This window comes from Acinonyx jubatus, chromosome A3 (assembly GCF_027475565.1).
Source record: "Acinonyx jubatus isolate Ajub_Pintada_27869175 chromosome A3, VMU_Ajub_asm_v1.0, whole genome shotgun sequence".
NCBI lineage: Eukaryota > Metazoa > Chordata > Mammalia > Carnivora > Felidae > Acinonyx > Acinonyx jubatus.
The window spans coordinates 111,536,207-111,547,835 of NC_069388.1; the positions used below are offsets into that span (position 1 = coordinate 111,536,207).

An 11,629-nucleotide genomic window follows, 5' to 3' on the forward strand; every position below is an offset into this window, starting at 1 on the left:
GTCACCTTGCTGTACATCAGATCCCCAGAATTTACTAATCTTGTGTGACTGACACTTTGTACCCCTTGATCAACATCTCCCCATTCTCCCTCTCCCCAACCCTAAACTACTTTAAAGCTATAATATAAAAAGGGATCCAGGGGCACCTGGGTGGCTCAGTCAGTTAAGCGTCCAACTTTGGCTCAGGTCATGACCTCGCGGCTCATGAGTTAGAGCCCCGAGTCGAGCTCTGTGCTGACACCTCAGAGCCTGGAGCCTGCTTCAGATTCTGTGTCTCCCTCTCTCTCTGTCCCTCCCCCACTTGTCGCTCTGTCTCTCTGCCTCTCAAAAATGAATAAATGTCAAAAAAAAATTTTTTTAAAGGGGATCCAAATTACGTTATTTAAAAAGGAGACTGACAACAGCAGCTGGGGAAACACATAGGAAAAAAAGAAAACCAAGTAACAGATAAATGAGACAAAATTTACTTGACTTAATCCAATAATAAACTAAGAATCTCTCTGGTTTTATCAAGGCTTTTGCACCCATTCTTTTTCACCTTGACACCTGAAATAATCTGACAAAGTGGGCAAGGGTTTAGCACATTCATTTCTGGATCGGAAAATATAGGCTCAGAGAGGTCAAGTGAATCCCTCAAGGCCCCACATCTAGTCAAGGCTTCAGGATTTGAACTCAGGGCCAGGGGCTTTTCCAGTAGCCCACTGCTCAGCCATGGACACAAATTTCACAGCACAATGGTAACTCTAGTCATCCCATCTGAATGAGGAAGGCTCCTTCATCTCTCTGGCTCTCCCACATATACAAAACAAGTCTCCCATTGGAACATATCCACCTAATGCATACATGACTTTGGGCTGGACACTGGCCCACCCCAGCATCACTTTTAAAATTATTCCTGAAAGGAATCATTAAGTTTCCAGCACTTGGGCCTGAATTCATTTGTCAGATCAGGCAGTTTAGGAAGGCCAGTTTTTCGAATGCTGAACCATCATCAAAAAAGAAAGTGATGCTGCCTTGCTTAGACTCCCAGTGCTGTTCCTCTAGGAACTGGAAAGAGAACTGGAACCAAAAACCAGAGGTATTTGTTATGCGTATTGTGAGACTAAATCAATGTAGCAACCTCCTCTGGGACCCTGCAGTCACTGCTCTGACCCAGAGCCTTCTGTAACTTCTCTCTTTCTGGGTGACCAAAGGGCAAACCCGGTCAAACCTAGGCACAAACATATTCTTGCCTCACTTGCCTGGACAAGCAGGAAGTTCATGAAGTGGTTCCTCAAGATTTCCTGCTTGAGCATCTTTGCACATTCCAGAACATCTCTGGATCCCCAAATCCTCAGACAACCTTTCCAGAAAAGGCACCATATTGCATCATTTGCCAACTAAACATCTTCCAATCTTGGTGTATGCTCTTTAACAGGCATCAAGGTGGAGCACCCACCCACTGTCTATAAAATCCTGCCCTGTATTTTTAATCTTTACACAGCAACATCCCACTATAACAGTGCTGTCATGGATGGGTTATAGGCAAACCATATCATATCAGGTTTTGAGTGGAAGGAGGTACCGAAGGGAGGAAAGGGTGTATAATCTGACCTGAGTCATCATAAATTCAGGAAAACGCTGACACACTATTGTCAAGTGTAATCTAAGAAGGGAAAATTATGACAGTCTGAATGCCTACAACCCTGAGCATTTCTGAGCCAGTAGTTTGCGTTCAGTAATCAAGAGGCGGACAGTCAGTTCCTACCTGCCATTACTCCTTTATCACAGTCGAATCATAACCTATCCGGACATTCCTTTCTAGAAAATCCAAGCCACCATGCCAGAGTCCTCCTGTTTCTTTCAAGGAGTAAAGGTATTTTTTTAATAAGCAAGGTCACTGGAATGACCATACTAGAAATTTTTTCCAATATTTTAAAATCCAAACTGACTTTATTTTTAATATAAATTATTTACAAGAGTAAATCAGGATTTTAATATCCAAATTGTACACAAAACAAATTGCTAAACTTGACTTATGATGCCGAATACCAAGAAGCAGCTAAAATTGGGGAGGATTCCAATCCGCAATGTTTATGGCTCAAGCTCCATGCAGAGAAACCTTAGAAGGATATACTCTTTCTGAGTGGAAGATTTTTTTTTTTTTTTTTTTTTTTAATTTCCAGTTAGCAACAGAATGAGGCAACTCGTCCAGAGGAGCCTCGAAATACATTTTAACTGAGTCCTCAACTTTACAGCGCATCGGGGAAATGTGTTCTGGTGTTCTCAAACCTGCATGTACCAATAATGGGTGTTTCTGAAACATTGCTAAGATGTGTATTAATTGGTGGGGGCGCCTGGGTGTCTCAGTCGGTTAAATGTCCCTCCCACTTCAGCTCAGGTCATGATCTCATGGTTCGTGAGTTCAAGCCCTGAGCCCTGCATCCGGCTGGCTCTGTGTTGACAGCTCGAATTCTGGAACCTGCTTCCAATTCTGTGTCTCCCTCCCTCTCTGCCCCCTCCCCCACTCACACTCTCTCTCTCAAAAATAAACAAACATTTAAAAAATTAAAAAAAAAAAGATGTGTATTAATTGAAGGGGCACTGAAGGAGACCACACCTGTCAGTTCTGAAGAACTGTGAAGACACTGCCTCCTGGAAAACAATCAGGCCTCAAAGATGGGAGGATTCTTGTTGCTGCTTTCAGAAAGCTTTAGAAACTGCTAATGTTTTATTTCAGAACAAGGCCACCTATCTCCCATCCCCCTCTGGCCATCAACCGAAAAATGTTTTTCATCTGTCAATATCCAAGCTTGAGTTCACTGTACTGGTTTGGCAAATAGCACATTCTCCAATGGAAATTTTTTCCTAGCTCGTGATCCATAGGTGTGACAGTGATTAATACTGAGGCGGGTGGGTGCAGGGGAACCTTGGATGCACGGCAGAGTTCTCTACAATACATTGCTGCTGGCACTGATACACTATCATTACTGTGACTCATGAGTGGTAAGGAAGGCTGCAGATAATGTCTTGCATACATAATGTCTCGAGGGCAGCATGAGCCCCTTCGTGTGACCCTGGGGGAGCCTCCCTCCCCATGTGGACAGCCCCCCTTTGCCCACTGTGCCAGCCACAGCCAGCATGGAAACTTACGTTTGGTGCACCTCTGGGAGCCAGGGGCCTTACTCCAGCCATGGCAGCACTGCCCTCCACAGACATTGACCCTGAAACAAAGCAAGACCCCTGAGTCCACAGTAGCAGTGTACTCTTCCAGAAAACCCAAGCTCATATGGGTCCCTGCAAGCTCAGCCTCCTGTGTCCACACTCCCCTGGCTTGCAGAGTCCTAAGCCATTCGCAGCATGCCCAAGCCAAAGCTGCCCGGATAGAAGAGTAAAGACCGTGTATCAGGTAAGGTGGGAGAACCAAAAAGCCTGCATAACATAGAATTACACAGGAAGGGAAAACAGCGTCCACATAAATGAATTTCTTAACCCCCAAAGTAGAGCCAAGTGTATTTTGTACATTATCTGACCCACAACTTAAACCGAATCTGAGTTTTAGGGAGAAGTGTCCAAACACAGGGGAGATCACAATGCCTGGAAAGTACCCCTGAAGAAAAGAACCAGATAGGCAAAACAAGTTATCCCCCACACCCCCAACCTGTGATTAAATGGGGAGAGGGGCAGGAAGGATGTTTATGAGCGCCCAGTAACAGAAACTTTCCAACCGAAAATTCTGTCAATGCACAGACACCCTGCCCTGGGGAAAGGCGACCCCACAGGTGCACGGAAGCCCAAGCCCACAATCTAGGATGCTGAAAAGTTTTGGGCCGCAGAACAGGAGCTGTATCTTCACAGCCGGCCCTTCCACCACTTTTTTTTTTTCTTCTCTAGCTAGAAAAAAAAAGTTAAAACTGAGTTGCAAAGAGCAGTTTAATTGATGCTAAGGGAGTGAGCAGTAGTGACTTCATGTATACGCCCGTCTTCTAGGAGTAGTTGGGTTCGCGCACAGGAGGTTACGCCCCAGGCAGAAATGCCTTTTGTGTTTACCCGCAGCTGAGAAACAATGCACTCGGAGTTTCTCCTCAAAGTCTCCGGGCTCCCCGCATTCGCCTCTGCCTGCGGCGCGGGCGGGCGGGGGAGGAGAAGGCAGCCCCAACGCGTACGACACCCGCGGCCGGGCGCCGAGGGACCCTGACCCCGCGGGTCCCGGCGCGGGCGACGCGCGCGCGCGCGGAGGGAGGGTGTGGGCTTACCCCTGCAGCTGCTGCTTCTGCTGAACCTGCAGCCTCGAGCCCCCGCCGCTCTGGCTCTCCGGCGGCACTTTGGAGCGCACGACTTGCCTGCCTTGTTTGGCGAACGGGGCGGCCGCCGGGTGAGCGCCGGGCTTGGGGTGGAGCTGCCCGCCGGGGGCCCCGGGCCGCGCCGGCTCGGGCGGCGGAGGCGGCCGGAGCCCCTGCAGGGCCGCGCCGCCTGGCTGGCTCGTGCGGCGCGTCCGCTCCGAGGGGGCCCCCGGAGAGGCGCGGCTGGGAGCCCCGGCGCCCGCCGAGCCGCGGCTGTACCTGGCGTCGAGCGCGACGTTGAAGGTCCGCGGGCGCGGAGGCCCGCCCAGGGGCAAGGCGCCCGCCGCCAGGCTGGGGCCCGGGCGCACCACGTACGTGATCCTCCGCACCCGGCCGTGCGCCGACGACGCGAGCAGCCCTGCCCAGAGCAGCAGCCCCCACCTGAGCCAGGGCCCCGCCATCGCGGGCCCGAGCCGGCGCCCCCGGCGCCCGCCCCCGGCCGTGCGGCTCGCCCGGTGCGGCCGCCCGCGCGCGCTCCGGCTGCCCGAGAGCCCGGGAGGCGGGACGAGGAGAACTCGGCTGCAGGAGAGGAAGTTCTGCGGGCGGCCGAACGGCCCCAGACCCAAGCCGAAAGCGGCGGGGAGAAGGGGGCGGGCGTGGGGGTGGGGTGGGGAGCCGAGCCCGGGAAGGGAGGGGAGGGGCGAGGGGAGCGGACTCCGCAAGGTGAGGGTCCGCTCGCGCAGCCGCGGGTGCAGGGGGCGCCGCGCCCGGGCCCGGGGCAGAGCGGGCGAGCGCGGGCGTGAGCGCGCGGGACGCTCGGAGGCAACCCGGGCTGCAAAGTCTTTAAAAAGTTGCTCTCGCCGTGGAACCGAGTGTCAGATCTGAACAGCCAATCTCCGGCAGACGTGACGTCAGGCAGTAAATCCTAATTGGGGAAAGCGTGAGATGAGCCCGAGAATGCGCCGCCACCCTCCACATCCACATAGATTGTTACTGTGGGGCGGCAAGGCAGAGGTCCCCGCTCCCCGGTCCCGGGTCCCGGGGAGGGACAAAGGATTCTGCAGAATCACTGACTGGTCCTCTCCTTCCAGAAACCTCACGGGATTCGTTTGATATCGTTTGGAAGGCATATTCTTATCTGTGTTTGCTGGGATACATGCCGGGGGTTGGATGAAAATACCAGATCGGGCCCCAGAAAGGACTGCTCGGGATTTGCCTAGCTGTCCATCCGAAAGCGTTTAGATGGTTCTCTTTGAGATTGTAAACCCCGCGTGGCTGTGCCTCGGTCTGCAGCCTCTGGTACCCTACTCCTAGTTACGCGAGTTTGAGAGTGCAGGGCGGGCAGCAGGGGGCGCCCTCGTGGACTGGGAAAGGGGCGGCAGGCACCAACCCCAGAAGCAGCCCGCTCTTCGTAAAAAGGCCTTTAAGATGGGAATACAAAGTTTAGGATCCATGACAACCCCAGGCCATTTAGAATTTAAAAAAAAAAAAAAAAAAAAAAAACCTCAGTTCCTTGGACCCCTATCTGAAAGGAAAGGATCACTCACTGGAGATGACCCAAAATCACATCAAGGGAAATGCAGGATGTTCCCAGGACAGTCCCTGGAGCTCATAATGCTCTTTGGGAAAAACCATGAAATAATGTTATAGTCTAGCATTTGAATTTAAAACAGTGTCTCCAGAATGCACGATTTTATTGTATGAATGCAATAGAAAACTCATGGTCTTAACAGTCTGTTTTTTAAAAAGCCATTTAACAAAAAATGATACTTGGTTTCCAAGGCTTTGGTTGTTCTTGTTCATATTTATTTGTGGCTAATCTTTGTTCCGTTGTCTGCCAGCATTGGCTAGTAGACAATTGGTAGCAGGTGATGATGGCTTAAGAATTAATGGAAAGTAATTTAAGGTTGAAGAGAATTCATTAATCTCTTTTTTCTGTACATTGGAGAAAGACCTCCAATATTGGATTTTGGCAGGAGGGGACCTCAGTCCATCTGCCTGAGCACCAGCTTCATGTGAGAACACACATGAGAGCCACTGTTGAAGATTAAATAGCACTGGGCTGGAGGGAGAGACCACAGTTCAGTCAGAACACTGAAGCTAATTAGCCAAAAGACCACAGGCAGTTCACCCCTTATCCCTGAACCTCCACTTCCTCCTCTGTAACAGAAAAGTTGGATTAAATGTACCTTCCAGCACTAACAGTCTGTGACTCTAAGAACATCCGGGGTCCCTGTGGACAGGATCAGTGAGGTCATTCAAGGTCAGTCTCTGAGCCAAGCCAAAGAGAACCAGCTGAGATGATTGAGGAAGGAGGGTGGGTCAAGAAACTGCCTCCCAGCACTGGGTTCTGTAAAAAGGACACAATAGGAGCTAGTAAATATCCACCCAGTGCCTACCCAGGCCAGCACAGAGGCGGACCCTCTGCACACACACAGTGCCCCAAGATACAACCCCTTTGTCTTAGAGGAATTTCCTATCTGGTTAGGGAGACAAGATATAAATAAATGAAAGCTTAAAAAAAAAAAGATAAGTAACAACTGAATTAAGCAACACTTGGAGATAGTAATAAAACCCTCACAGGGCAGGTCTGATTTGTATGAGGCCAGTGTCACAGTGCAATCCATAATTCTTTGTCAACTCATGGAAAATTCACAATGTGTAGGGGAAATCTTGGCTACCTTCAATTCAAATCAGCCGGGAGAGATTTTACCTCTCCAGTAGGGATTATATAGCAGCAGTGGAAATGGATGGAGGGGGAAAGAGGCATCTAAAAGCACTAACTCTGTTCTGAAGAAGCGGGTCAGAAGAGGAGAGATGTCAGGCAGCGAAAGCTCAGGAAATAGTGAAGGATAGTGTCCCCAAAGGACTAGAGTTTAGTATGCTGGTTTTGTTGGGGCACTCACAGGACCCAGATGGATGAGCCTGCTTCAGTCAGTAAGAGGCAGCCGCCTGCAGAGGGCAGAGCCTAGACAGGGAGCCAGAGCTCTGGGCTCTATCTGCCCTGCTTCTCTTCCCGTGGGAGCCTGAGCAAGTCATTTCACCCCTCTGAGCTGTTTCCTGAGGGCCTTGGGGTCAACCGGAAGTCCTTGCATTTGGGGAGAGCAATGACTTTGACCACTCTCTATGGCTCTGCAGAAAAATGGTCCCTACCATCAAGAAGATACAATGCAGGGGCGCCTGCTAAGCGTTTGCTAAGCGTCCGACTCTTGATTTCGGCTCAGGTCAGGGTGTCATGGTTCATGAGTTCAAGTCCCAGATCAGGCTCCATGCTGACAATGCAGAGCCTGCTTGGGATTTTCTCTCCCTCTTTTTCTGCCTCTCTCTCTCTCTCTCTCTCTCTCTCTCCCAGTAAATAAATAAACTTTTAAAAAAAGATACAATGCAGTCTTCCTTTCTCTTTATCCAAAGCAATGAAAAGTGGGTATCTCAACCACTCTTCAGCTGGATTACAAACGGCTTTATGACAGATTTGGATATCTCATAGTGAGATCAACTCTGAAATGCAACCAAAGAAAGAATCTCACATGATTGTCTGTCTCATCCCTAAAGGACCCACACACGTGTGAGTATACATGTCTGCATTCACAACCATTAATGAAGTGATATACACATAAGTAAGTGGCCTCACCGTAGTCAGGAAATACTAGCAAAGTCTCAGTTTTGCACATCAGTCTCTTGCGATCTGCATAACTAGCAAGATGATCATTGAGAAAAGTGCTGTGTACCCTGAGATGGTTACTCACCTTAACATTCAAGTCAGTATTATTCTGAAAGTGAAAGCCCAGTTCCTGTCAGGCATGTGGACCAGCCTTTGCCAATTCTAGACCCAGTTTAATGCCATGGTTTCTGGACCCACGCCCCCTACGTTTCAAGGTCCATTTATATTGGCAGTATGAAACTTCCTGGTTCAAAAAAAAAAAAAAAAGTCTTTAAAGATCTCATAAAACTTCTTGGACTTTAGATGGTTTTTACAAAACAATACTCAGATGAGCTAAGTGTAAATGAATCAGAAAAGAGGATTATGTTTCCCATAAAAGCTCATGGGTTTGAGGATTAGGGGAAGAAAGGAAGGCTGGCAAATGCCAAACTCTTTAAAGCACTTTGAAACCATTAGTCAAACTCCAAATGCAGCCAGGTTCCCTTATCCTCACACTTTATGAGTTGCATAATTGAAAATCATTTAAGATCAACTACAAATCAAATTTAGTGGCTGCCTGTGATCAGAGCTGCTTCCACCCATGTTTCCTTCTAGCCAAAGACTTCATGGAGCCCCTTTCCTCTCGTTTCATGGACAAATTCTTAGAGAAAAAGGAAGAGAGCAACAGCAAGTCAGTGGGTAGCAGGTAAAAGGAAGAGAAAGAAAGAGAGCTGGAGAAAGAGACTGAGGACCAGAGAAGTAAGGGAGCTGAGAAAACAGGAGAGAAAGAGCATGAAGACAGAAAGTGGGGACACAGTGGAGGAGGGACAGCAAAGTTGGGCAGAGGAAAGGAAGGGTGCAGAAGGAATGGGGAACAGGCCATGGTGGAGGAATCAATGAGTAGAGAAGGGAACACACAAGAGTAAGGGGAGTAGGGGAAAAGAAAAGCTTACAAATGAAGTGAAGGTGGCGAAGAATTCTACCCGGAACCTGTAAGCTAATTTTCTCAGGCTGCCCACTAGGATTCTGGCAAACATCTGCCAGTTCTGACCGGAACATCAGCTTGTCCAGGTTTGAGCTAGAATTAAACCTGAGACCTTAGAAGGTGCTAGCAGGTGTGACTGGTGGACTGCCCCACCCCTCACTTGAGGCGGGAGGGTCCCAGAAGCCCCATTTCCTCCCACCCAGCAGGTGGCCAAAGACCACAGCTCCAGCTAAGATCCCCGCAATTGCAGTCTCCCTTGTTCTTTCAACCATTTCATCAGAAAGCAGTGGTTGAGGGACATTACAAACGTGTGACCTCCTCCACATTTCACTCCGCTTCCAGGAAAAGGCCCATGAAGCTTTCCAAATGAAGAATTACAGCAAAGTTTCATCTGATGAAGATGTCAGTGTGTCTGCCAGCTGTGGGAGCAACATGGAGTTGGATTTGCTGAGAAAGATGAGCCGCCCCGGGAACTGAGCAACAAGTGGAACCAAGATTTCTCCCTGCGTTTCACTTTAAAGCTTCAGGTTTGAAATGTAAGCATCTTTAGCTGTCATTCAATAAACGCTCACTGAACAACCTTGGGGCCTTCAGCTAGCCGATGTGGACCCTTAAAACAAAATCAAAGCAGACTTCTGTTTTGAGGGAAGACATTAAAATGATGCCTTACATATGATACTGTATGATTACATACAGCCCAGAGATGCCCCTGGGCCAGTGAGTGCCTTTGTGCCTGGCCCCGGCAACCCAGACCCTGTCCACACGGAGCACATAGTCTAATGGGGTCAACAGTCCTGAGACAGATAAGTACATGTATGGTGAGTATTGAAAAAGGACTGTCAGAGTGAGAAGTGAGACCCAGTAGAGGAAAAAAGGTCAAGGGTATGGGCTGCCTTCCTACAAATTGAGAAGAGCCAATCAACAAAAGCAAACTCACCGAAGGTGTAGTTTTGTGTGCATTAAAGTTCCCTAATTATTCTGGTCCCCTTCTCACTTGCCTTAGTATATAATTAAGGATGAGTATCATACGATAGTGGGTTCAGAAGACAACGAAATGCCTCCCTACAGCTAACTAAAACCTGCTTATAAATTTAGCTTTCACTGAAGTTTTTCATACCCATTTATTCAGAACTTTGGAATATAAAACATGCAACTACATGATAATTAAATAGTATCAATACAATTGTATTGACACTTGTCATTCACACTATCCAAACCTCACTGGCAGGTCAACATTCAGGGGAGCACAAAGGAATTACACCCTTGGTCTCAAGGAGTTTGCATGTTGGAAAACATTGGATGCGCGCTAAACTGAGGGGCACCCTCTACAAAGCAGTCTATGAAACACTTGCCTTTTGATCACAAATAGGTCCCCAATTACTTGCATTGCAACACTCCTTTGACCTTCCATTCAGTCAATGGAAACTTTCCTAGTTTCCCTGCTTAAATTTACATTCCAAGATGCCCAGACACCTGCAAGGTTGGTAGAGTGCCAGGTGAGCAAACAGAGTAATGTTCTCTCCACTCAGATACAACTACTTCTAAATCGTGATCCAATTTTAAAGGGAACCTTCCTGCTTTACATCAGCTTCAAAGCTTCCCAGGTTGTTGGGTTGCTGGAATTTAAATTTAGGGACATTCGTAATTGTTATTTCTCTTGTCTACTTAGAATTTTCACCCAGTGGCACTAGAACCTGATGCTGGATTTAACACTTTATCCTAACTTTTTTTTCATAATATTCTCTCTGCGTCCCATCAAATTGATGATCATATAGTGAATAAAGCAACCTAGGAAAAAGAAGAAAATGTACTAAACTACCTCTTCATACCAATTCCTAGCCAGCCTTTCTGTTTTCGAAGACCCAAGGTCCTTCATAGATTGCCTCCGTCTCACTTTTTCTTTTCTTTTTTTTTAATGTTTACTTATTTTTTGAAGGAGAGAAAGAGACAGAGCATGAGCTGGGGAGGGGCAGAAAGAGAGGAAGACACAGAACCTAAAGCAGGCTCCAGGCTCTGAGCTGTCAGCACAGAACCCAACACGGGGCTCAAATTCACAGAACTCTGATAACATAACCTGAGCAGAAACCAAAAGGTGGATGCTTAACTGACGGAGCCACCCAGGCGTCTCCCTCTTCACTTTTTCAACCTCATCTTGGGCTACTCCCCCAAATGAACTCTCTGTTCCAACTACATTTATCTACATAGTTTTCTTCTTTTCTTTGAAAAGAAAAAAGAAAAAAACCTCTGGTCAGCTGCTAGTCCTCAGAAACAGGACACACCTGCCCCTGCTCCTGAAACACTCTCATGACCTCAGCCAAGTCCTTCTCCTCCTTCAAAATAGAACTGAAGACCCTTTATTTTCATGAAGCTCCTGGAACCACCTTAATCCTGAGTTTTTTCTCTCTCCTAACCCTTGGAGCATCTAGTGTCCATTCCTAGGATTAAACACCCCAGGTATTAAACACGTAACACATGCTATGTAATAGACATAGAACATTTCCTGCCGGGGAAGCTTGTTTCGATTCTTGGTCCTAGTAAAATAAACCAGAACTAAGGCAGGTCGTGGTTAATAATTGTCGAGGTTTGGTTCTGATGTAGGGACTTGCCTTTAGATGTTTGCAGGCAGGGTTCTGCTGAGCAGTGGGGTTTGCCCAAATTTTCCCCCCAACGTAAATTAAGTTGCTCTAACTGAATCACGCACTGGCCCTCTATAGAAAGAGAAAGTTTCCTACCTCTGAATTA

The 11,629-nt window shown here is 48.0% G+C and overlaps 1 protein-coding gene across 6 annotated transcripts in view; it reads right to left on the reverse strand.

Moving 5' to 3' along the window:
• Positions 1-4,821, reverse strand: part of LTBP1 (latent transforming growth factor beta binding protein 1) — a 397,389-nt gene extending 392,568 nt beyond the window's left edge. For 4 of the 6 annotated variants that reach the window (XM_027033527.2, XM_027033526.2, XM_027033525.2 and 1 more), the window contains exons 1-2: positions 4,236-4,820; positions 3,133-3,203 (exon numbers count right to left, since the gene is read on the reverse strand). In XM_027033527.2, coding sequence (XP_026889328.2) covers positions 3,133-3,203; positions 4,236-4,723 — 559 coding nt within the window. In that variant the 5' untranslated portion in view covers positions 4,724-4,820. Of the gene's footprint in view, positions 1-3,132; positions 3,204-4,235 lie in introns of all 6 variants that reach the window. The other 2 variants (XM_027033528.2, XM_027033524.2) reach the window with 2 other exon arrangements.
• Between the last annotated feature and the right edge of the window lie 6,808 nt (positions 4,822-11,629).